This window comes from Protomyctophum bolini (genome assembly GCF_963924005.1).
Source record: "Protomyctophum bolini genome assembly, chromosome: 5".
In the NCBI taxonomy this organism is placed as follows: domain Eukaryota; kingdom Metazoa; phylum Chordata; class Actinopteri; order Myctophiformes; family Myctophidae; genus Protomyctophum; species Protomyctophum bolini.
Window position 1 is genome coordinate 41,501,136 of NC_137866.1, and position 27,327 is coordinate 41,528,462.

Here is a 27,327-nt window from a genome sequence, read left to right on the forward strand (position 1 = left end):
TGGAGAGCTATATTCCTGCTGTTGTGGGCTGTACAGTATTTATAGTTCCAAGGCCATCTTGTTTATGTAGCTTTCTCCTGGCCTGAAGTGACTTTTGGGGGGGAAACTATTGAAGTCCTCCTGTGACCTATAGCGTGCTTCTACATTGCCAGGCAACACCAAGGCAATCTAGCCAGTTCTATAATAGTACTGGTAGGAGCCATTATGACAAGACGACCTTTTTTCATTTCTGCTGCAGTCGGAGGCAACAATCTGTGTTCTCTGAAAGATAGCCGAGCTAGCAAACTAACTGTTTCATGGTAAGGCAATCTGTATAGCACATCTCAACAACACGGCTATTCATAGTGATTTGACACATTATAAAAGTACATTTAAATACAATTATGAATAACCTTTCATCTTTGTATTAAAGAATTAAGAGAATAGAAATTGTGAATAAGTTGAAATCAATTACAGCAGCACAAGAATATATATATATATAAAAGGCTGTGGTAGCAAACAGAAAACATTTCAGCTTTGATTTTGAAAGAACTGATTTATAGCAGCACTTTTCTTGGAGTTTGTTCCACGCTATGTGATATATAAAACCTAAACGCTGCTCTCTGCACATTTTAGTTTTTACTCTGGGGACATAATGTCCACGACGACCTGAGAGGTTTGGATATAGTTCATGATGAATCACAACATAAAAAAACCCATTCAATAAACCAACAGTAGTATTTTTATATGAATTCTTTGATAGACACACAGGTACAGCCGGTGTAAAGATCTGAGGGCTGCAGCGGATATGATGCACTTTCTTGGTCTTACCGAGGTTGGGCTAGGGGCAGCTCAGCAGCTCTGTCTGATCGATCTTTTTTTCCAGAGAGACCTGTAAAGAAATAGCTATAGTCAAGTAATAGTAGTGTGGTAGGGTAGTAGGGTAACGTTACTTTTAAAAAATAACTTGTTACGTTACAAGATTACCGCCATTAAAAAGTGAATGGTTAGAGCGGCGCTATTACATACAAAGTCAATGCAAAGACGAAAATTGCGCGAACGGTCGCGGCTCGACCTGGCGCGGTACAAACGGGACGGACCGAGGCGAATATATTCCATAGAGTAATGATATATTCAGGTCTAATTCTTCATGGGGGCTGGAGCCCCGCCGCCCCCACGGAGTCTACATCACTGGTATCAACAGCTTGCATGTTCAAACACAGAGAAGTACAGTACAATCCAAGGTCTGCTAAATGGATGCATCCAAGACAAGGCTTGTTTCCATTGGGGTCCTTGTTAGGTCCTGGTTAACTCGTTAGATTATTTATGCTTTACTGACAATTAAAACTCACCTGAGAGGAAGTTAGTTAAAGGCTGCAAAATCAAGAGTGCAGCCTACCGGCGTGTTGTGGAGCTGTGCTGGGCTTCACCATGGCTATGCATTGACTTTGATCTATCACCAATCAATCCAAAAACAGTGTGAATACTTCCACAGCCTTACTAAAAAGGCAACCTCTCAATCTCTGCCATGTCGCACACGTGACCTCAATCTCCATCGGGTCCAAAAACAATTACCTCAGCTCAGTCTTTGTTTAATTGAAGAAATGTCTGGCACATCCAACCATTGAATTGTTCAATGTATTTAGTGTCAACATGTCGAAGTGTCCTTGGGCAAGACACTGAACCCCACATTGCCTCCAATGAGTTGGTCGGTGTGAGCTTGCCACCATTGGTGTGGGAAGTGAGGACGCTGGCGCCGACTGTTCGCCGCTTCACCTCCCAATGTATGAATGAATGAACCATTGTAAAGCACTTTGAGCACTTGGAAAAGCGCTATAAAAATGTATTAAATGCAATTCATTAGTGGACCACCATAGATAGCCCTGGTTATATGGCTAAATGAAAGTTTAATGGCTTGAGAAAAGATTTCTCAAGTTTGATCTTGAATTTAGTAATAATAATTAAAAAAAACTTTAATTTAACGTCCTGATCTCTGCAGTGCAGACACAATGGCAACACACAGGCTATTCTAGCTCTGCAATAGAACACTAGGCTGGGCCAAACACAGTTCATTCTGTCAGAGTCAGTAGACCAAAGCATTTTTAAGATGGGATTTGATTGATTTTCAATGCTTTTTATGTGCTGTGCAAGTGAAGACAGTGACCCTGATGCATCAGTAAAAAAATACTTATTGAGTTAACCATGATACGGCACACAATTCCTTAGCACACGAATGCATTTTCTGTTAAATAGGTTTTTCGGTACAACTGCAACAGTGGGGACTAGTGCCTGGTGGCTCAGCCAGTTAGTGCAGACCATGATCTGATACAAACAAAAGAAAGTGTATATTACTTTCGTGACTTGTAGCTGTAGATAAAAGGTAGGAAGGTGATCAGGAAATGTTGGGGAGATGTACAGTGACAAATGCCAATAGTGGCACACTGCATATAACCGCAACGATATGCATTAACCACTTTCAAGTCATGATTATAGGCAAATATTTTACATACCTTTCAAAAATTGTGAAAATGGGTAATGTAGATCGGCAAATTTTGTGCGACGCTGTCATTCGACAAAGTATAAAATAAAACTGTGCTTGAGTGGTAAATGGGCCTGTCCTGACCTTAGCCCTATTATACATAGGGCTAAAGAGCAGTCCAGACACCTAGGCTGGTAATCCAGCCTGACAGCGTGTCGCAGGTTCGAGTCCCGATCCGGACGACCTTTGCTGCGTGTCTCCCCCCCCCCCATATCTCTCCCCCTTTCCTACTGCTAATCTATCAATGAATGCAAAAAGCCCCAAAAATATCTTACAAACAAGAAATGATCACCCAGTGATATTTGTCAGGAATTGTCTCTGTTGTGTGTTCTCTCCCCCCCCCACCATATTAGTATGATTATTATTTTAGTAACGTGTATGTTTGTGTGTCACAACCTCGCGGCCGTTGTTTGCGTTGGTTTCCGATGTTCTGTGCATGGTTCAATGACTGTGTTTTGTTGTGGCTTCCCTGCTGTCCAGCTCATAAACATTAGCAGCTGACTGTTGTCACTTCGAGGCTGCTGGTGGTAAAGCTTGCTCACAGTGGAGCGGAAATCAGCCCTTTCGCGGTGTGCGTGTGTGTGTGTGTGGCACAGCTTAACCTCTTGAGCCCCATTGCCGGCGGGGGCAGCGGCTGTCCACCTCATGAACAGCTCTCAGCGGGTAAATGGTGACCCAATTGATCTCCGGTTCCAACTCTGATGTTTTTATTTCCCCCCCTGGGGTTTTAAGAGGCTCAATCATAGGACACTCCCATTGACTTAGGCAGCCAATCAGGACTAGGTCCTCAAATGGTCGTCTACATTTCATGACAAAAAATAATGTGTTGCGATCGTGTATAGATCTGTAGGTTTTACATTTCTAAATCAATTTTATAAAAAGTGTGTACTGTACTGTATGTGTACTGGACTGTATGTGTACTGGACGTTGCTAGGAAAAAAAGTGGGGAAAAAGTTTTTAAGATCTTGGTCTTGTATTAATCAACTAAATGGATTAGTCTGACTGTTGCACACCCTTTGCGTACCGGCTCCACCTCTCTAAGCGGCTGTGTTGTGCTCGATGGTCCTCCCAGGGATGACCTGGTGCAGGTGGGCAGGGGTCCCGGTAACGACACGGTGACGGTGAGGACGGTGAACGTGGGCCTCACCCTCCTGGCGGTGTGGGACCCGGAGCAGGCGGGCGTGGCAGACTACCTCCCACTGCCTGTCCAGCACGCCATCTACCCGGAGGACGCCCAGAGGCTGGTGGTGGGAGACGTGGTCTGCTTCAGCGCCCACGTCGTCGCTCCAGAAGGTGAGACAATGCTTCAAGTAGCTGAAAGGATGCATGTGTATTGTGTACAATACAATGTCGAATTTGAGCCACGCACAAAGGAACAATCTGTGCCAGACCCCAGACCTGCCACTACATCATTATAACTTTGATGCTTAAAAAGAACAGATCTACAGTATAAGCTGTACCATCTCACAGTGTTGATGGCTTTTAAATCTGTTCTTTTTGTGCATTCTACTCTGCCTTTTAAATGTGCCGGATCTGCAGATGACTGCTGGACACAGGCCGACACATTGCGGCGCCGGCTCATCGGAAACTAAAATAAATCATTGTAACGAGGAACGCTGTTACTTGGACCAATAATATGTAATAATATTACTGTTTAGGCAGATTTACACTACTCTGCTTAAAGAATGCAATACAGCCGAACACTGTTGACATGTTTACTCGATAGGAAAAATACAAGAGGAATACCTATTTTTAATACAATGGTTTTATCGAAGGTTGATTAGAATCGATCATGTTGCATTTTAATGCTTTTAGGAAACCAGTTAATATCCTGTGTTGTGAACGTTGGTGTTCCCATTTCCTCAGGGAGGAAATCCCCTTAACTTTAGTTAGAGTAAGTGTGCCATTGATGGGGTATAATGAGGCATTGGGGGGGGGGAAATAACAGCAACACAAACAAACGTTAATCATCCGTCCTGTCCCCCTCCCCCTCCAGCAGCTGTCCCTGGTGCATGGAGCTCGTCAGCCAGTACCGTGCTCCAGGTGGACCCCAAAAGCGGAGCGGCCGTGGCGAGAGACGCCGGAACGGTCACCGTGTTCTACGAAATACCTGGCGTTCTGAGGACCTACAGAGAGGTACGTCCATACCGTCTGTACCTGGCGTTCTCAGGACCTACAGAGAGGTACGTCCATACCGTCTGTACCTGGCGTTCTCAGGACCTACAGAGAGGTACGTCCATACCGTCTGTACCTGGCGTTCTCAGGACCTACAGAGAGGTACGTCCATACCGTCTGTACCTGGCGTTCTCAGGACCTACAGAGAGGTACGTCCATACCGTCTGTACCTGGCGTTCTCAGGACCTACAGAGAGGTACGTCCATACCGTCTGTACCTGGCGTTCTCAGGACCTACAGAGAGGTACGTCCATACCGTCTGTACCTGGCGTTCTCAGGACCTACAGAGAGGTACGTCCATACCGTCTGTACCTGGCGTTCTCAGGACCTACAGAGAGGTGCGTACCGTACCGTACTGTCTGGGCCTGATGGACTGCTCGTGATAAAGATACAGTGAGGTAGCGTGTTGTTTCCCGCAGTATGATGACACAAGTCGAGGTGTGTCTTGAGATTTTGTGACGAGCGCACGTTATTCCAACTACGAATGTCATGAATCGTTTTATTTTATTTCAAAACTACTTTGTGTGCTCTCGTTCCCCGAAACTGGGTTTACGTGGTTAAGCTGTAGTGTTCGGAAATACAAAAAATTATGTTTGGAGAGTGCTAACGTGTCTATTTTGCATGAATATAAATAACAATGTGCCTTGCCCACCGAGGTGCTAAATACTGTACCTGAGTATTTATTCTGGTCATGCCCCTGATAAATGAGCTACATCGTGAGACGGATTGGGTAGGGTCATAATAATGCAAACAGCATCACTCTCCGGCTCTGCACTGCAGCTCTCTCGGGATGTGGATTTTTCGTATGGCGGTCGTTTGCATCACGTTCCCCAGGTATATCGGAGACCCTGAGACTTCACAGTATCCCAAACAACGTTGGCCTATCCATCATCACCGCCTGGGATTGCGTTCTATCAGTATAATGATTATGTCTGACTATGTGTGTGTGATATTTCCCTCCGTGCTCTGCTGGGAATGGGAGGAGAGATTCTCCGCTCAGATAGAGAGAGTGGAGGATTAATTAGCTCCATCTCTGAGAATGTCACTGTGCACTTAATGCGCTCTCCTTCCTTCCAGGCTTCTAGGCTTCGATGTTATGCCAGCGTTTGTATACAAATCATTCCAATTAGTAGCAGGAGAATGGGGTGAGGGTCTAGATGAGCAGATAAGGTTTCCATCTAAACCACTAATGTGCGTCACAGCCTTATGTCTAATTTATTCCCGCCACACGGCCGTGTCGCACGCTGACAATGGCCAATCTACAAGCTGATGGACAGACGTTTGGGCTATCCAGCCTATCCAGTCTGGATAGCCCAAACGTTTGTCCATTTGTTTCAAATATGAAATAAACTATATTTGAACTGCAGTCTTGGTGTGTGTGACCCACTACCCTTTATTTTGATACGTTTTGAACGGGTGGCGCACCTATAGTCGGAGCGCGGTGGTTCATATGAAGATCAATCTACAAGCTCACAACAAGTTGCTATTTCCGGGGCGCCCAACACCGTCACACGACAAGGTATAAATCAGGCTTTATACCAACGGCGCAAAAGTGGCTATTATGTGAGACATGAATGGATGAAGAGCAGTGCCGTATCAACTACATCTGCATCTCCCGCTTCGTCCTTAATGGTCTTCTGGCGGATTAGACATTTCCATGTGATTGATGAAGACAATCGCTGACCAGGGACCGGTGAAGCTAATTAGGCAAACACGCCATTCCAAGTCTGTGTCAATAATGCTCATGAGAAATAAACGAACCCTTCCTCCCTGGAATTTATTGGCCTTTTCTTTGTGGTGGTGGTGGCGGCTCGCTGCAGGTGGTGGTGGAAGCGGCGCCCAGGACAGCCGTCATGGCTCAGGCCACGCCCATCAGGAACGACGGGGAGACCGAGGTCCTTATCACCACCAGAGAACGAGGAACCAACCTTATAGGTAACCCACTCCATTACTGTTTTAATCAACAACTCAATTAAAGCCCCCATGTTCTCATCGGTGAGCCAATTAAGAATATATTTTTTTAATGGTGTTTTCGTTAAAAAAACCTAATTCTGTTTTAATCAGCAGTTCAATGAAAGCAGTGGTTCTAAAAGTGGCGGTTCAGTCGGTGAAGCTAGCAGATGCATCTTGTTGATCAATCTGCTGATTTTGAATCGCTTCAGAAAAATATCTTGTAGGAATTGTAAATATTTTTGAACACACAAATGATCTTCTTATGGTGGTCCCACCCTGCCAAAGAATATTTTCAGATGGGAGGTGGGGGGTTCATGGCCAAATTATTCATATCAATTTGGGGGGGTCTTTGACGTTTCGAGCTTGTGGATCTGCTACTTTTTATACTTTTGTGTGATGCTACATGTAGTACAGGGTTCCCCAATTAATATTCCTCAAGGGCCATATTTTGACTAGGATACCAGGCTGGGGGCCGAGTCCGCACGCGCAAGGTCGAGGTCTGAAAATTCATTTTCAGGGCAAGACCCCATTTGAAAAGGATGCCCAGTTTGACATGCACAGGCTACTGACCCCCATTTAATGCCATTTATATCTGGGACCCCCCCCCCCCCCCTACTGGGGAACCCTGCTGTAGTATGATCAAATATAGCATTCATTTTCGAAAAAACACAAAGTTAAAAAGCCAGACAGCAATGACATAATAGCAACATACCAACAAATTCTTCAGAAAACTACTATGATTAAGAAGACATTTTTTTGAATGGGGTTAGGGATGTGGTGTTTTGGTTTTAGAATGGGGTTAGGGATGTGGTGTTTTGGTTTTAGAATGGGGTTAGGGGTGTGGTGTTTTGGTTTTAGAATGGGGTTAGGGGTGTGGTGTTTTGGTTTTAGAATGGGGTTAGGGTTGTGGTGTATTGGTTTTAGAATGGGGTTAGGGGTGTGGTGTTTTGTTTTTAGAATGGGGTTAGGGGTGTGGTGTTTTGGTTTTAGAATGGGGTTAGGGGTGTGGTGTTTTGGTTTTAGAATGGGGTTAGGGTTGTGGTGTTTTGGTTTCAACCTAACGCAGCACCATGCTGACATGCTACTGAAGGAGATAACGAGGCACCAGAGAGAGAGAGAGAGACGACTGTTTGTTTGTTCTTGTCTGACCTCATGGCTCCCCCTGCAGGAACCTGCTCCTCAGTCCAGACGGACGCCATCGCCCAGCTGCACCCTGAGACCTCCATCAGCTGTCTCCTCAGCTTCACCAGCGACCAAGTGGACTTCAGCACGCACCACGCGTTCAGCACGCACACTGGCTTTGACCCCGCCTCTGGTAAGACTGGACCCACACACACACACACACACACACACACACAATTAGAACATTTACATATTTTACAATTTAGGCATTTAGCAGCCGCTCTTAATCCAGATTGATTTACAGTTAGCAAGGTAACCATGAGGTAATACATCACATGCATCTTAGTAAACCAAGAACTAATCATCAGTCTCAATATGGAGAAAAATAAATCTGTACATTGAAACTACAGTATATACAAGCTGCAGATACCAGGTCAACAAATGAACCTGGCCTCCGTTAACATAACATGCTCTGAATTACATTTTAACCTTTGCATAAGCCTGCAAGGTCGTCAAGGGAAGTGCTATGGCATGCGCGCACGCACGTGCACACACACACACTGGCTTTGACCCTGCAAGTGGAGTGGTAATACAACACTCACATTGCTCATGGGAACCAGATCGTGAATGTACTGTAGAAGAGCTATTACAACATGGTACATTGAGGAGAATAATAATCGCCACATAGAAAATCACTTGTTTTCTGCAATGGCAAAGTCTACGTTAACCTGTTAGTGCTCTGGTTCTCTACTTGAGGTCTGTTTTTATGTAGGGGGGATGGGGGGCACAGACCTAATCTAGAGCCCTGGGCCACCCAGATCAATGAAGTATAGAGGGGTTTTAGTGTGTTTTTAAAAGTTTAGGGAATGACTGCATTATCGTATCCTTGCAGAAGTGCAGTTCCTCCTCTGCCACCTGTCCTGTACTGATGGGACTTTTACTTATTCACATCATTAACTACACATTAAAAGTCTTCACTTTTACAAAGTAAAAGAACAATCCCTGAAGTCACCCTGGGCGCAGCGGAGTGTTGCGCTGCACACTCAGCATTGCGGGGCCACAGCAAAATGTTGTTTACCAGGCGGGTTCTAATCAATACCTGGAACACTCACAGAATGAATATGGCGCAAGCTATAAACGGTGTCCGGGTGATGTATTGAGCGTTGGGGGGAAGGGGAGGGGGGGGGGGGGGGGCTCCCTCTGCCCTGATAGCACTAGTGTAATTGTGTTTGGGAGTTGGGGGGGCTTCAATTCAGTTGTTAGCTTATCTCTGAAGGAAGGCCTCCAGGGGGCATTAACAATTCCCTGTTTCCCTTGAATCCCCACAGAGAACGTAATGGGAGGCTGTGACTGTGAAATAACCAGGGTTTTCACCATGTACTGTACACGGAGTCCTATTGGAATTTGTTTTTTATAGTATTTATTTTTACCCTTCGTGCCCACAATGTCAGCAATTCTTTGGATTCTACTCTGGCAGTCAGTCTCCTTCTCACACCTGATTTGTTGATTTGACCGTGGGCGTGTGTCACCGCAGGATGGGGGGGGGAAGCAATTATAGGAAACCACTTCATCATTTCTGTTTCTATTGTCGGACATGATTTATTCTATCAGCATAATAATTATTATTATTTGACTGTATAATCTGCTTCCGAGTATTAACAGAGATGTCTTTTTGGTGACACCTCTGCTAGCTCCGTTGTCATCATGGCGTTTGTCTATATACGGAAGTACCGCAAAAATGGAACGCTAACTAGGCCAGTCAATCTAAGGTTTGAACCAAATGAAATTGCAATAGTTATCGTTCAAGGTTTTTTTATGATCCTTATGATCCAAATAACCTATACAAATTGTAAATGACACAGTCAGTAGTGCTGTTGCCTCACAGCTAGAAGGTCCTGGGTTCGATTCCCGCTGGGGACGCCGTGTTCTCTCCTCCGTGTCATCCGTGCCCATACCCGAGGCGGGGTTGGTGAAAGGGCCTTTCTGTGGAGTTTGCATGTTCTCCCTGTGTCCCCTAGGGTAGGTGCCCTAATCCTCCCTGTGTCCCCTAGGGTAGGTGCCCTAATCCTCCCTGTGTCCCCTAGGGTAGGTGCCCTAATCCACTAATAATTAGTGGATCATGGTAAATTCAGGGGTTGAAAGTAACAACCTATAAGGCAAAAATGTAATTTTCATTATGCTTTAACCCATTCTGACCGGGAACCCATTTTGGTGTTAGCATCATGTCGTGCTTTAGCTATTGAAAAATAGCAGATCTACAAGCTCATAGCGCGCCACCGAGTGGCGCGCTACGAGCTTGTAGGTCTGCTATTTTTTGAAAAATCGAAGAACCACTGACATTTTTTAGAATCTGATCTCAGGTCAGAATGGGTTCATCAGACCAGTGTGTGTCCAGTGGAAACCTCGTATGAATCTGATCTCAGGTCAGAATGGGTTAAGTAGCATGTGATGTGTCAAACTAGTTTTTTTTAATGATTCTGAACCCCTTCCAAGCATTTTCCAGCACAAAAAACACTCCTTGGGCTAAATTAGGCCATATCCACTTGGCCGTTTTTAGCCCAAGGAGTGTTTTTTTGTGCAAAACTAATGCTTGTTGGGGTACATTATACTACATACCATTAACAACCTATTAGGCAAACATTTAAAAATGTCATTATGAAAACTACGAGGATGAAGATCTGATCGATCGGAACGCTGACGCAAAAAGATACAGCCGAGCTTTCTTTCAGCATTTCCAGTGTGCAGACTATACTTCCTATTGTGAAGAATATGCCAGTGAGAGTTCATATGAAAGACATACTCAACAGTCTGTTCCTTCTGCCAGGCTTCTACACGTGTTCCATGAGCCTGCGGCCCCTGAGCGACCAGCAGAGCCGTGTTCTGAGCATGTCCATGTCCAACCTGCTGGTGGAGGCGGTCCTGGAGGGAAGCTCCTCTGGGAAGCGGGTGGCTGCCCGGCTGCCCATCGAGCCAGGCCTGTACGCCGACCAGACGGAGCTGCTGCTCTCCAACCTGCAACCCTCTGCTGAGCTCACCGTCTACGGCCCTGCCGCCACGCTGGCCAGCATGGAGGTACTGACGGGTTCACCCCTGAGACCACATTCTACAATTTTACAACTGTTTTCTAAAAGGGAAAAAAAAAGTCAAGGGCCCCCAGAATTATCTGTTTTTGGTCGCAGACCCCGTCTGAAAATATTTTGTTCCAGGGATCCTCCAGAAGCAAATATTTGAGTTGGAAACGTTCACTGTGAAAGAATATATACGTATATATGATTTGCACACATTTTCACGATTTAAAAAAAATAACAGATCTACAAGCTCGTAATGTACGATCTACAAGCTCGTATGAGCTTGTAGATCTGCTATGAATTCCAAATACGATTAGAGCATTTGAAGTGGTTGTACTAACAATGTCCAGAAGCATCTTCCATAAAACATTTTATAGGCTCTGATATTTCATATAAAATATGATATGATATACTGTAGTACTTTATTGTCAGTTTGCATAGAATTTATCTTGCGGCCCAGCAGCCTTGAATGCAATACATAATAACAGGTATACACACATTTGACATAACACACGGAACAGAAAATGTATTTAAATTAAAAGCAAAGGTTAACCCATTTTGGGTGGGAACCCCTTTTGGTGTTAGCATTATGCTATGCTTTAGCTATTGAAAAATAGCAGATCTGCGCTACGAGCGGCGCGCTACGACCTTGTACGTAGGTCTGCTATAACAACTGACATAGAAACATAGTCATTTTCAAACAGACATTTTTAGAATCTGATCTCAGGTTAAAATGGTCTGTGATTCCTTCCACCTGATTGCTTTAATCCATGTGACTGTGTCAGGTGGTGTCCACGTCTCCCAGCGTCACGGTCCAAGAGAAGGAGACGTCCCACGCTGGCTTCCCGTCCTTCTCCAGGTACACGGTCGGTGCCGTGGACCTCCAGGGAGCTGCCTCTGCTGCTCACATCTCCATCAGCAGCTCCTCCTCCGGACAGACCCTCCTCATCCCCGTGGCACTCATACACCTGGTGGACCCCAGCACCTCCATGCAAGGTGAGTCTGTTTAGGACCCCAGCACCTCCATGCAAGGTGAGCTGGTCTGTTAAGGACCCCAGCACCTCCATGCAAGGTGAGCTGGTCTGTTTAGGACCCCAGCACCTCCATGCAAGGTGAGTTGGTCTGTTTAGGACCCCAGCACCTCCATGCAAGGTGAGCTGGTCTGTTTAGGACCCCAGCACCTCCATGCAAGGTGAGCTGGTCTGTTTAGGACCCCAGCACCTCCATGCAAGGTGAGCTGGTCTGTTTAGGACCCCAGCACCTCCATGCAAGGTGAGTTGGTCTGTTTAGGACCCCAGCACCTCCATGCAAGGTGAGCTGGTCTGTTTAGGACCCCAGCACCTCCATGCAAGGTGAGCTGGTCTGTTTAGGACCCCAGCACCTCCATGGAAGGTGAGCTGGTCTATTTAGGACCCCAGCACCTCCATGCAAGGTGAGTCTGTTTAGGACCCCAGCACCTCCATGCAAGGTGAGTCTGTTTAGGACCCCAGCACCTCCATGCAAGGTGAGTCTGTTTAGGACCCCAGCACCTCCATGCAAGGTGAGTCTGTTTAGGACCCCAGCACCTCCATGCAAGGTGAGTCTGTTTAGGACCCCAGCACCTCCATGCAAGGTGAGTCTGTTTAGGACCCCAGCACCTCCATGCAAGGTGAGTCTGTTTAGGACCCCAGCACCTCCATGCAAGGTGAGTCTGTTTAGGACCCCAGCACCTCCATGCAAGGTGAGTCTGTTTAGGACCCCAGCACCTCCATGCAAGGTGAGCTCGTCTGTTTAAGAGTGCAACCTGAGATCAGATTCTAAAAATGTTTTCTACATCCTGACAGTTTTCTGAAAAAGCTATGTTTCTATGTCAGTCGTTCTTCGATTTTTCAAAAATAGCAGACCTAGATCTGCTATTTTTCAATAGCTAAAGCATAACATAATACCAAAAGGGGTTCCCGCCCAAAATGCGTTAATCCAACTAATGGACTCAGTTGATTATAAATAGAAAGTCATCTATTTATAATGAATTAATAGATTAAGAAAATTACACCAGTTTGAGAACCACTGATTTATTGAATACTGCATTGAGCTTATAGTCTCCATTTTCAAATTTTTCTTAGGGTTTCTTAAGTATAAAATGGGGCTATAATCGGACTAATTGATGTACTCAATGATTTGTTTGATTATGTACAAGTTCTGAGTTAGTACCACCTCCTGATCAGGGAAACATTTGGTTCTGAGAGCCTCATGTGAAATGCAGTCAACTAATCGAAGAACCCATGAACTCCCTAACCATCTCAGAGCTGCTCCCTCTCTCCTCTCTTTCAAAACCTCACTCAAAACCCACCTTCAGGATAGCTTTCCCCAGCTGAGGTCTGGTTAGGATGTCGTCGTCGCCCCCCCCCCCCCCCCCCCCTCATTTATCCTTTTTAACCCTGTACTGTTTTGTTGTATCTGTTATGTTTTGCTTTGGGTTTTTTTTCTTAATAAAGTCTGTTCCTAGTGTTCCTATGTAAAGCGCTTTGGGTATTTAGAAAAGCACTATATAAATTCAAGCTATTATTATTATTATTATGAAATCTACATGGAGCAATTAATTTGATCTCTTGTAGTGTAAAAGAGCCAGTGGTGGATCGCCGCCCCTCCATGCAAGGTCAGGGCTCTATTCTGAGACCAGATCAAGAACAAGATCATATGCCTCAGATCGTATAGCTTTTACTGGGCTTGCTGTGAGATAATGGAAAGGTATTCTAGCGAGCATGGCAAATAGAAACCCGATATTGTAGGCGAAGAATTCAGCTCCTATTCTCTTGCTAAAGTTTCTTTAAAAACAAATCTGTGCTGTAACCTCCTGTCTCTTGTTTTTTTGTAGAAAGTACAGTACACAGATAACGCAGCTGTTTCGATAGCAATCCATCACGCCATTAACTATTAATAGGATTTTTATGTGGGCCATTCAGATTTCACTCCCAGTCAGTAAAACCGAGAAAACAACCAAAGGAAACAAAACGTTATCACGGCTCATTTCGTTCGCTAACACTTGATGGTGTGAGAGCGTCTGTTCACATGGCTTTTGAACACGCCCTATCCCCCTCTCTGACTGTCAAGCAGCTGCCAGTCCAGTTGTGGGACCGGAGGGGGGCCACTCCCTGCAGAGCATCGTGGACTCCTACCAGATGATGTTCATCACCTTGTTCGCCCTGCTGGCGGGCACAGCCATCGTCGTCATCGGTAGGTGGAAGTTATCTAGTAGCAGAGCAGGCAATGCATTATACTGTGGGTAAAGGGTAGTCTGTTATATTGGTGCTGTCGGGCAGAAACCACCTATCTCCAGATTATTTTGTAAATGAATGCCCCTACTACTCGATCATACTATAGCATCACACAAAAGCATGTTGCAGATCTGCATGCTTGAAACGCGGTACAAAGCACCTGGTGAAATCCTTAAAAGTAACTGTTTCCAGTAACGAGGTTTCCACCCGACAGTGTTTTTGTTTTGTTGAATCTCATCGTCCTTTCTTAGCTGATCATTTAGTCGGAAAATAGCAGATCTAAAAGCTCACAAAGTAATGTGTTTTGCGAGTTAAAAAAAACGGATGGGGGCGTAGTATCGTGTCCTGGGGGACTCCAGTCAACTAAGAATAGGGTTTAAGTGGTTAATTCCTTGACTGAAAAGGCTCCAGACATCACTAGTCATGTTGCTAAGTATCAATAGCTAAAGATCGGACACGGGGGCCATGGCCTTATTAGAATCTAGGTCTTGTTTTTACATTATTCGTTCATTATCGTTGCTGTCGGGCACAAACCTCTTATCTACATTTTTCTTCTTTTTTGTTGTAAATGCAGCATCACACAAAAGCAGCATCACACAAAAGTAGCAGCGGTGCCAAGCAACGCTTTTCTAGCTTGTACATCTGCTTCTTTTGCTATTTTTTTATTTGAATCCTGAAATTTGAGTTTTCCACCCAACAGACACAATATATAATATGGGGAACAGGCTTTAGTTCCAACATACTAACAGTCTGACAGTCATTAGAGCGACACCCTACCGGGCCTACCCCAAACCCTAACCTAACATACTAACAGTCTGACAGTCATTAGAGCGACACCCTACTGGGCCTACCCCAAACCCTAACCTAACATACTAACAGTCTGACAGTCATTAGAGCGACACCCTACCAGGCCTACCCCAAACCCTAACCTAACATACTAACAGTCTGACAGTCATTAGAGCGACACCCTACTGGGCCTACCCCAAACCCTAACCTAACAATAACCGGAAGCACAACACAACGCATGTCGAGAGCAACGGCTGATTTGCTCATGTCAGACTTTTAGTGTGTCGGATAAGTGCGCACCCCATAATACGATGACCAACAATATTACAAGTCATGCTCTGTGGGTGTTTTTTTTTTTTTATCAGAATCTCGTTTGCTGGATGTTTATTCTAAAACAACCATGGTTATTTCTTTCTCGTCATTGTACACAGTGTGCCATGCAGCTTTCTCTCCAAGGGAGCAAGGCCAGCACCCTGGTTTCATCCATAGGACTCCGACTCCGTCAGGTACTGTAGATATTGAGCTCATATTAATACATGGCTTTTAATCCATGAGCTAAATTATCCAGAGAACCAGTATCTTAATGTTTATCTGTAAATTATTTATATAGTGTGTGTGTGTGTGTGTGTGTGTGTGTGTGTGTGTGTGTGTGTGTGTGTGTGTGTGTGTGTGTGTGTGTGTGTGTGTGTGTGTGTGTGTGTGTGTGTGTGTGTGTGTGTGTGTGTGTGACTGTATAAAGCATAGCAGTGGGTGCAGTTTTCTGGACCCCCTGAAAAATCTGCCATTCATTTTCAGATTTACAAAAATATTTATATAAATTATTTTAAGCCTAGAATCCAGCCTTGTGGGATCCTGGTGAATCATGACCATAAAACCTTTAATTCTGTGAAAAGGTTTGAATAATTAATTATGTGATATACTACATTTAATAAATTATACTCTTTGTTTAGTGGTTTTCATCTGCTATTCTCTATATATTCTGGCAGTTAAAGCTCCTTGATGCTGTATTGTTTAGAATTAGATTAAACCAAGTTCTGTGTAATATCACACAATACGACCTTGTTTACTTTTATGAATTAATTTGCTGCGCTTAATATATGAATAATAACGACATGCCAAAGAGAAGTGGATAAGTAATTCTGTCATGTTGGTTAGTCAGTTTTACAGCCAATATTCAGTATCAATATCTCAGATCATTTTAGTATATCTCTCTGTTGGGTGGAAACCTCATACTGTACTGTATGTCCAAAGCTGATTTACAAGCTTGAAACATGTCAATTTGCACCATGTTTAGAGCTTTCATATCTGCTACTTTTGTGACTCGCGTAAATGAATGCCCTGATCAAATAAGGCGTTAATTTGCAAAAAATAAACACAACAAATTGAAATATATGGAGATAAGAGGTTTCTGCCCGACAACAGCCATTATGCTAATTCCTCTTGCGCGTGTCCGTTCTACAGCCAATAATGGATTTGTCCATATTATTGCAGTATACATATATATGCTAACGCTAATGTCCCTTGTATGTGTTTCAGGTGTTAACTCTCCAGTGATGAACTCGTTCAACCACTCCATAGGCTCTGGCTCCAGGAGCAGTCCAAAGCTCTACTCTCCTGACTACAGCTCCAGATAAGCCTATGGGATCACAGGCCAGTTCATACGTATTGCAGTGTTTCTCAACGTTTTACAATTCAGGGACCCCCCAGTTCCCTACAACGGTGGTTCTGGAAGAAAATGGTGTCAAGGACGCCAAAATATATATGCATTTTGCCGTGGACCCCCATCTGAAAGAAAATGTCTTGTGCCAGGGACTCCCACAAGAGAGCGTCGGTGTGTAATTTTCCTCTGACCCCACTTTGAGAACCAGTGCCCAATGAATCAGGCCACAAACCACCATAACTGTCAAGAGTTTCACACCCGCAAGGGCCCACTTTGGTTCCTAACCGTCAATCATTTGTCTTTGAACTGGGGGCTCCCTGGACACCACGTTGAGAAGCACTGATCTATTGAATGTGCCTCTGTCCGTCCTGCAGTGCAGACCAAACTGCAAAATCATATAATTTAATGTTTTCTGAAGTGTGTACAGTTTAAAAGAAACATTGAAAATGTTTTAAGATGGTATATTGATCAGATAAGATCTGTTGTCCACAGGGCTACTTTCTTTGTGCGTGTTTTTGTTGCGTGTGTGTGAGAGAAATAATATTAAGGTATGATTTTTTTTTTATAGTACGAAGGGTCAGTATTTCCAAATCCCACGTTTGGCGACAGATTTTTTGCGTTGTTTGCTTCTCCACTTACATATGAAGTATGAACCACTTGAAATGGCGTTGTATTATCATTAGTTTATGTGAAATTCAGGAACTCAGGTTGTATTGTAAGATTTCTGATGTTCTAGAAGGTTAACAGAACAAACATCGTCTCTGTCGGGTGGAAACCGCATATGTCCAAAACGTACATACTTTTCAGGATTCAAATGAAAAAATGGCAGATCTATAATCTCAAAGCTTCCGGCTTGCGGATCTGCTACTTTTCATGATTTTGTGTGATGCTGTAGTATGATCAAGTAGGGTGTTAATTTACAAATAAATACAAGAAGTTAGAATTTGGAGATAGGAGCTTTCTGCCCGACTGCGATATGTTATGGGTAATGTTGTAGCCTATTAAGTTTGTGAAATAATATGACCACTGAAGCCGTCCATGTGATCAGAATCAGGAAAATGTTATTTCTCTTTTTTTTTGTGGCATTATTGAGTAATTCATGTTCATTTTTAAAAGGACTGACATTTTGAGGCAGAAAATCAAAGCAGCTCCTTCCTCTTATGCCTGATTGATACTTGGTTGCAGCGGCGGTATCATGCACTAGGAAGCAGAAATAGCAGATGTACAAGCTCTCAACTCCATGTGTGCTTCAAGGCCAAACCTGAACACACATGATGCACGGCCACACTCACTGGGATGGAGTGCCCTTCCAGCAGCAATAATAATAAGAATGCAGACTCTTTGTTATCAATTTATTTCTCACACGAGTGACATTGTGTTCATTTTTCCTCTGTATAGGATAGGAATAGGATCTAATAATTGCCATCGAGCTTGTAGACAGCTATTTCTGATGTGGTACGGCAGCATGCAACCAAGTCTAACACAGGCTTTACTCACTAATGTGAAACAGTTTAATGTGAACCATCGTTCAGCTTTCATAACCCTGTTCAACAGCGATCAATGTGACCTGGTGTTTGCCTCTGGTATCAGGACTTTATGTTTAGTGTACTGATCCATGTTTTGGCACTTATATTTAAGTTATTTGGACATGAGTGTGACATAGTTCTTGAAATGAGAGTTATTTTTGTATTTGAATGCAACTTGGCCAGGAATTGTATTTTTTATGTTTGGTATGAATTCAGTTTTACTGAGGCAGATGGAGTATATTATTCCTCTGAGATCTTCAATTGTGTTCAATGCGCGTGTAATTATATTTTGTATTCATTGCCTTACGACTCATATCTGAATAGCTTTCAGCACACCAACCAGAGAGAATAAATTGCTGGTCTGCTGCTCGTGTGTGTTTGTCCGTCCATATTTGCTTATTAAAGTTTGTACCGTTTTCATCCTGCTATGTACATCATCTCTGTCGAGTGTCGACCACAAATTAAATTGGTTAATATGTGGTTTGGTTCATCGGACATGTTCTTGTATCATGTAGAGAGAAGGCACTGGAGCAGTCACGGACAGTCAAATCCTTTATTTAGCAGGGTGCGAGTAGAAGAGAAAACCTTTCGATAACATAACAGTAACGGTAACTATAAAAAATCCACTGCGCTGTCTCAGAAGGTTCTGTCGACTTGTTCACCTTGATGCAGACATTCTCAAAATAGTTGCACTTGTACGTACTGCCACATCTCACAAAACGAAACAAAATATACAGGGTTGGAACCTGTCCAGTGAACTAAACTGCCTCAACTTTTCCACACTGCAACAACATACAGTAGAACATTTTCGAGTGAGAACTCCCACGCCGGGTACATGGCCTCCTCTCGCCCACCACAGCACTCACACTTACTCTACTAATCCATTTATTGGTTTTGTTTATCCCTATCATATCAAGTGTTTTTTGTATTACTCCGTTCATGGCCTACTTGTTGGGTTTGTGTACGAATAATTGGATGTTAACCCATTTGTAGTCTTGAGTTAAATTAACATTCAGGATTTTGTACCAAGCAACGACCCATTTCGATGTATTTTTCCCCATGGCTTCCTCTGGTGTTTTGTGGTCGGTTCAGACCAGGCTACAGGAGCTGGCTGGTGGGTCCAGCTGTCCCTGGTGGTTCTACCGCGGCGCGGCACAAAAGAGCGAGAGGGGCTGAGGCGGGTGTTATCCACTGGGGGTCTCTGGGGACGTGTTAAAGGTCTGACACTGCAGATCAAACATCCTCTGCCTGCTCGTGACAGTAGCCCCTGCTGCAGTCGCTGGCTATAGCTGCCTTCCCTGGCCACTCATTTGTATGCCTCCTTCACTGGCCCCGTGCATGTCCCGACAAGCAGACAGCCTTTTTGCGGATGAGGAAACGGCAGGGAGAGTGCACGATTTTAAAGCCCCCCAATCACACCACCTACATCCACCAGGCACCAGAGTGGATATGTGACATGATGCAAAATGTGTTCTTACACGTTCTATTGCATGGCACTTAAGCTGAGCGTTTTTCATATTATGAAACATGCACTGTGTTTGGCTAATTAGGGCTGTGGGTTTTCATCCGTGACTAATTACAGCAGTCTGTAAATGTTCACACAGGCACGTACACACACACACACACACACACACACCACTACATACTGTATGAGAAATATTCCACTGAGAGATGAACCCTTGTTTGGCATTATGTCTCACTTGTAGTTTATTTCTCTGATGCTGGCCATAAATATGGAGCAACAGATAATTCTAAGCGCTGGAAATTCCAATTTGGCTAATGTGAAAAACTACCTATATCATTTGGCATGTTCTAATGCTAAATGTGCTATATACGTTTTGGAAATTGATGTTTGAACAGCTAAATCGGCATCCAGTAAATGGTTTTGTGATGTCATGGATTCTACATAAGCAAACAAACAAGGATACTTGCATCATCAATATACATTTAATTTCACAGTTGGCAGTAAAGATCCTTCCAGAGCCTTGCAAATATAGCTGGCTTTGAATGTGAGACATTTACAATGTACATTTATAGGTCAATATAACGAGTACTGTCAATAATGGACAACTAGGAACTTCCTCCACCATCATAATTCATACGCGGCTTTGCAGTTATGGAGAACTTTTATCATTGTAAGTCATGTCCATGTCCAATAAAACAACTGATATTACCAAGATCTGGACTAACATGTAAATATCCAAATGTGTCCCTTATCTGTTGCACTGCCTATAAATGAGACGGCTGTGTGAAGCCATTCATATACTGTAGCCTACACTTTGTTGCATTGTCGTGTGCCGAGAATCTGCAACCTATACAAGCTCACAGCGTGAGCTTGATTATCTGTTGTTCTCGCTGTACTACATGACACCTAGCATAAATAATATAATACAGACCAGTGCCAACACAGGAGCTACTGTACAAGAGGCCATGGTGTGGGATCATCTGCTACCAGCTGATTCTGTGACACAACAAGGGGATGTTTGTCTGCTTCCTTCCTCTGTTTGTTCTTTTGCTTCTTTATTGACAGAGTGGTCAGGATCTTCAAAAGCAGGACCGACGGGTTGTGAGACAGGTCCAAAACAAGCAGAAAAGGAACAGTAAGTCCCCAACATGAATTCTAGAATATTGACCCATTACTGAGAACACAGGGGTCGGGGGCAAACACACTACTACTAGTGCCAATATTTGCATAGGCATCTTTGCATGCATTCATACTTTGACCAACTAGTACCGATAGTAATAGTAGCAAGCTACAGTATAAACTCACTTTTCAGCAAGGATATTTTTTGTAGAAGGAATAAAGGAGAGTAACCTACAGTAGGTGGTTTGACAATTTTAAGTTCCTGGCCATGATATTTTGATGGAGATAAATTAACTACTGTGTCATTAGATTTTATTCAAAATGTTTTTTCTCAAAACTAAATTCTCTCATTTTACTTCTCATTACTGTGAGCACAAATAATTGTGGTTCACATTCATGGTTTGAACTAAATAGATTATTAGCCGTTTTTGGACACATGGGGCCAAAGGTTTGTTTGAGTGTCTAATGCAGTTAAAATGTGATGACATTTCATAATCAAAGGACCACATATAAATGTGCTTTCCTCACAGGATAGAAGCGACATTCATGGTTTCAAAGGACTGCACAATATATATTTTGCTCATTAGGGCAGTCATCCGTGCTAAGCCGGAATGACATGCAATTTATTTTCCCCATCAAGGTTTGACAGATAACAGAAAGCCCACCTGTCAGGCTGTCTAGCTGAGAGCCATCTTGCTGTATGCTGGGTGAGAGGAGACCACTACTGTTCCAGATGGCTTACTGTACTGACAGTGGAGGGGATCAATGGCACTGGACAGTGCATGAGACCTGACAGGAATAGTAAGGCTGTTCTCCTGCACAATAAACGAGATGCTGGAGTCACCGTCACAACAACTATACCGGTATGTCCGGATGAGATCTTCAGGAGGCCCACAGTCATTGAGTTGTGATTTCAGGGATGATATAAATCTCTTTTGTTTTTCTTCCTGGGGATCAGAATCATCTTTATTGTCACATCACAGGTTTACAGGTGTAAAACAGTTGGTGTTTTATTTCCATAAGAGAATGGGAAGAAGTGGAGGCAAGAGGAAGAGGGAAAAGCGATCAATGAAAACAAACAAATTATCCAGATATTGACACAGTACCGTATATCTACCCGGCCAGTGCGTTAAGTACCTGAGGTAAGACATACGGTGCTGTAAGTAGCCAAGGGGGTTTTGTAGGGATGAGTATTTCCACACAAACACAATCACATTCAAGCCTCTAATGCATGTTTCCCTGTTTTGATGATTTGTTGCAGAAAACGCCCCACTGAGGAGGATGTAGCAACTTATTAGCTTTTTCACATTCATGCACTTTCATTATGTAGAATATGTACTATATGAATCTCTGTAGACAATTCCCTTGCCAAACCCCCACGGTAAAGCAGAACAAATGACCTCTATAACTTGCAGTATTCTTTCTGCTTTTGTGTGCCAGTTCAGATTCATTGCACAAATGCGTCTGTGTGAGGAATAGGTGGTTGCGTCGGATGGGGCTCAGCAGAGACAGCGCTATAGCTGGCTGGCAGACGGGCTTGGCATTCTCAGTAGAAACTTTTCCACTCTGCTGGTTAAATGATCGGGTCCCTTGTTCCATCACAGCTGGCAAATGTTTTGTGGGGCTGAACTAAGAGCACAGAGCCTCACAATGGGCTTTGGCTCAGTACAGATTTATGAGTGGCTTCACGCTGTAAATCTCTCCAGCTGGCGGTTGGTACCTGGTGGCATGAGTGGCACCACACCATCACTGGCACTCGTAATGGACTCGTAATGTCATCCAAGTCCAAGACCATAATAATGACAATGTGTTTCCAAATGCTTCATATGTGGGTGGTGGAACGCATGCACATACATGCACACAGCCTGTCACAATTATTACATAATCGCCCAATCCAATGGAAATAGCAGATGTACAGTACAATTTCCAGTATTTAAGTTGATTCATCGTCATGATTTATAGTACTAGACCGGTACCCGGCTGTAGAGCAAGCACCGAGTCGGTAACGATGGGACATGCAATATCCGTTGTACCCGTGTCAGAGTACCTGTTCTACCCATCTGTCTGTGTCCCTTCTGTATCTGTCTCCCTGTGTTTATTCCTATGGAGTTCTGTGTCAGGCATTCCCAAATATGGAATGTTGTGTTGTCAGAACAGGCCAGCTCCATATATGGAGCCTGCAGGGCAGGCCTTTTATGACGGTTCTGTACAACCGTGGGTCTAACCGACTCAACACCGGGCAGTGGCCACTGCACTCCCTGTGGGGGTGTGGAGCATGTGTGTCGAATATTTGAAGTTGATGGGGCGAATGGTTCTCGAGTTATGTGTATTACAGACATTCAGTCAGTACAGGCCAGCTCCATATATGGAGCCTGGGCAGGGGCCCTGTCCAGAGGCCTTTTGTGGCGGTTCTGGATAACCGTGGGTCCGACCGACTCGACACCGGGCGTTGCACTCCCTGTGGTAGTGTGGAACGTGTGTGTCAAATTTGTCGGTGGGCTGAACGGTTACGTGGATTACAGACGTACGTACAGAGACTTGGTGCATTTATAGATAGAAAAGTTAGAAAATGATGTAAGCTATTTGTCAGATCTTCCCTGTGCACCTTTTATTTACGAAGCCTAAAAACCAAACAGAAATGCCATTTGTATTCATGTGCTCCAGTGTTCAACGACAGAACACAATTCAATCGTTAATTGTAATTATTTGGGCAACAATTAATCGTCACGTAAAATGTCATCGTGACAGCCCTAACACACACACACACACACACACACACACACACACACACACACACACACACTCTATCTCTCACACACGTGTAAGGCTGACAGTTCACGCCATGCTGTAGGCTTCCCTCATCTGGGTGGCAGCATGTGTTGGTGAGTGAAGCGTAAAGCGGGGCTCTTGACTTGCAGGCCTCCTTGGCATTGTGCCAGGGGGGGATTAGGGAGCTGCAGTGAAAACCTAATGCGCTACATCTGCACTTTGTGTTCTTAAAATGCCTCCCGCTGTCACTTGTTCCACCTGCGTTGTTCGCCCCGGCGCCTGCCTCCACGACAAAGCGACGTGTCTTACAACCTGTTATTAATGTGTTCTTGGATGTGAAGAGTGTTGGTGTTGTTCTTGACTGGTTTTGAGTGCATGATGTGCATGTGCGTGCGACGCATATTTGAGTGTTGTCTTTTCCCCATGGCTTTGATGCCTGCAAACGGGAATGAACACAGCCACTGGGACTGAACACACACCTTCAGCATCCTCAGCATCAAATGATACGTAATTTATGCTTCGTCGTACGACAGTATCACGGGCCGAGAATATAGCAGATCGGATAAGCTCACGGCGCGTCTCATCTGTGACACATCATGAGCTTATCGGCCTACTGTATCTGCTATTCTCTGAAGCATGAATCGGCTTAATTTAGCCATCAATACACATGCCACACATCCTGAGCTGGGGGATCCTGAAGAGGGAGATGTTTTATACCTACAAGAGCCTGTTTTTTCCCCTCGCTTATACTTCCAACACCACCTCCTCCACTATGCAACACAGAAGGAAAAGGCCGGCCTTGCTAGATGCTAATAAACATGAGCAAGCTGGTGTCTGAATCGTTGATTCGTTGATGTGGGATAATTGAATTTGAACGTGAAAACATCATACCAGTAGTTCCGTAATACTGTATTCATTCATGGACATTCGGCTGCACTCTCTCGCTCCCTCTCCGTAATTCCATCTCGTCTGAGCAGTGTTGTCTTTGCTGTAGTTTGCTCTCTCCCAGCCCAGCAGCCCTGTGTGAAAGAACGACCTTGTGTCACTCATACTAATGTGCTGCTGAATGATTATTGATAAGTCTCCTCTTGTGTCAAATGGAAACACTGCCACTGTGCCACGGGCCAACTGTCACTGTCTGGCACTGGTTCAGAGAGACCATTCATTCATCATCAAAACTTCCTGCAGGTGTTGTAAATACTTTACCTGTCCTGGACACACCTGTACTACACACTAGCAATACTAAACAACAGTTGATTGATTGAAATGTCAGACATTGCGGATTTGTGGCTAAAGGGATAACACAAAAGTCCTGGGGACTTGTTTTCATTGTTTAATTGTATTTAATTCACCAACATAATTAATAACATAAAATAACACAACAATGTACAGGTCATCAACAAATATAAAACACTATCCTATGATGTGCAAAGGAGAAAATGGGAAAACGGGGGCATTTCTATTGGAAATTGCATTTATCTCCCCTTGGGGTCTCCTGATAGATGATTTATCAGGCCTGTTTTGAAAGAAACCAGTGATTTACATATTTCAATGGAGGGTGCCAGGCATATTCCACATGTTGGTGGCAGACTGGCAGAGTAGTACAATGAGAATGTTCCCATGTTGGTTCTATATTTCGGTAGTACTACCAGATCATTGTTGCTTCCTAGCATATTGTGTGTGTCACTCACTTTGGAGTAGTAGTTAGTCAGGTATGAGGGCATTGAGCTTTGACTATCTTAAATACCAATCATATTTTTATTTGCTTAAACCTGACTTCTACCCTGAGTCATCCCAGACTAGCAAAGTGTGTTGGAATCATGGGCTTTAGGCCGAGAAGTAGTCAAATCAGTTTGTTTTGGGAGGTCTGATGTCGGAAAACCAAGAGGTGCAAGAGGTGCAAGCAGAGTCTTGAGCACTTCTGACAAGACGAAATTCTGCCCAAAAATCTTGTTCTTTGACTGATATTTTACTAGTAGACTGTATACCCATGGTGTTAACTTGTCTAGTTGCTTAGTACTTAGTTTAGACAGTACTTGGTTTAGACTAGTCATTGGTTAGACCAGTCATTAGTCCTACAACAGTCTACAACCTATCTCAAACCCTCACCCTAACCCTAACTTCTCACGGGGCAGCAACCTAACCTTAACCCATGTCTAACCAACTAGTCTAAACTAAGTATGCACCCCGTTATGCTTATTTTACAGACATTCAGATTATTATTTACCAATATAGCCTACATGTGGTCATGTCCAGTGGTGGAAAGTAAGTAAGTACATGATGTGAAGCCTGCGTATAGTTCAGGCAGACAACTCGTGAGCGTGCCTTCCTGATCAGGTGACTATAGTCTCATGCACTCTTTACCTGATCAGAGCGGCTATTTAAACGTATCTGCCTACCTGCTCATTTCTGGCTTCTCTCCTGCTGTGCGGACGTGTACCACTGCTGCTGTCTCCCTCTCCCTGCCTCGCTCGCTGCTAACCTGCTGCTCATGGTACCACTGCTGCTGTCTCCCTCTCCCTGCCTCGCTCGCTGCTAACCTGCTGCTCATGAGGTTTTTGCAAATCCTACCGCCTTCCCAGCATCCACCTGTAGGCTCTGTTTCTAGATCCCCTTGCATGGGGTCTTATTCATTCGCAGGGCCGGTTCTAGGCATAAGCGAACCAAGCGGTCGCTTAGGGCCACAACCACTGAGGGGGCCACGTCACAGGGAGAAGATTTTTTTTTGGCTATACTGGCCAGTAGTGGCCACATGTGGCCCCCACCTTCACCTAATGCAGCCCGCAGGTTAATATCAACTGGCGGCCTGAGGGCCACATCATCATTCGTTCGGCTTATAACTTAACTAAAATGTTAATGTTACAAATGTACAGGGAATGAATAAGGACAGAGCCCTGACGCCAATCTATGCTTATATGCTCAATTATGCTCAATAAATGTCTGACTGAACTTAGGCCTAAGCTACTGTAGGCTACTTAAGTACACTTTTGAGGTATTTGGACTTTACTTGAGTATTTCCAATTTCTAATACTTTTACTCCACTACATTTCAGGTCCAAAATTTGTTCTTTTACGTATACATTTATTTAAAAACTTTAGTTGCTAGTTACTTTGTAGATTTTGATTATTACAAAACATACTTTGAGTCTTCGACGCATTGTGAGCTAGTAGATCTGCAATTTTCAACAGATTTGTTTAATTTTTAACTTGTGTTATGGGACATAATATTCTGCATACTGAGCACTTTCTACTTTTGGTAGACATTTATACCAATACTTTTGTATCAAGTACATACATTTTTGATTACCGTACTTTTACTTGTAACGGAGTAGTTCTGCATTGCAATATTTGATTTTACTCAAGTAAAAAATTAGCCATGATTCATGATAATCATCATGGCAGTCATGTTTCAGGGCTAGTAAAAAATGAGAGTTCCACCACTGGTCATGTCTATGCATTCTGTCAACAAATCAAGTGATCTATCAACTATCAATCGAATATTCTAATTTGAAATATAGTTTAAGAACATGCATGCTAGAATATAGGCTATGTGCGTTGTAAGCCTTGGACCAGGGCTATGTGTATGAGAGAGGAATAGGGGGCGGTGCTGGCGTTTCCTTGAACTGAGATAAAATGGATAAATCTGCTTTCATTCTCCATCATGGCATAGGATCAGAGCGCAGCGCAGCTGGTGAAGGTAAACAAAAATACTGTGTGCGCAGGCAGCGCAGCTCAAGCCCAAGATTAAATTCTATAATCATCATTATTATTATTATCATCATGCACGTGTGTTGCCACCAGGCAATGCGCCCTGCAGATTCATAAAACTTGAAAGCCCCGCCCACTTGACAGCCAGCTCCAGCTGTCTGTTTACCAAAAAGTCATGGGAGCCGCATGGAGAGAGAGCAGAGAGC

At 43.9% G+C, this 27,327-nt stretch overlaps 1 protein-coding gene across 2 annotated transcripts in view; it reads left to right on the forward strand.

Moving 5' to 3' along the window:
• nup210 (nucleoporin 210) overlaps positions 1-18,481 on the forward strand; it is a 54,223-nt gene extending 35,742 nt beyond the window's left edge. Inside the window, exons 32-40 of one of the 2 annotated variants that reach the window (XM_080764144.1) lie at positions 3,591-3,811; positions 4,515-4,654; positions 6,513-6,627; positions 7,814-7,960; positions 10,592-10,839; positions 11,621-11,831; positions 13,929-14,048; positions 15,307-15,381; positions 16,412-18,481. In XM_080764144.1, the coding sequence (XP_080620270.1) occupies positions 3,591-3,811; positions 4,515-4,654; positions 6,513-6,627; positions 7,814-7,960; positions 10,592-10,839; positions 11,621-11,831; positions 13,929-14,048; positions 15,307-15,381; positions 16,412-16,509 (1,375 nt within the window). In that variant the 3' untranslated portion in view covers positions 16,510-18,481. The remainder of the gene's footprint in view (positions 1-3,590; positions 3,812-4,514; positions 4,655-6,512; positions 6,628-7,813; positions 7,961-10,591; positions 10,840-11,620; positions 11,832-13,928; positions 14,049-15,306; positions 15,382-16,411) is intronic. The other variant, XM_080764145.1, reaches the window with a different exon arrangement.
• The last annotated feature ends 8,846 nt before the right edge of the window (positions 18,482-27,327 follow it).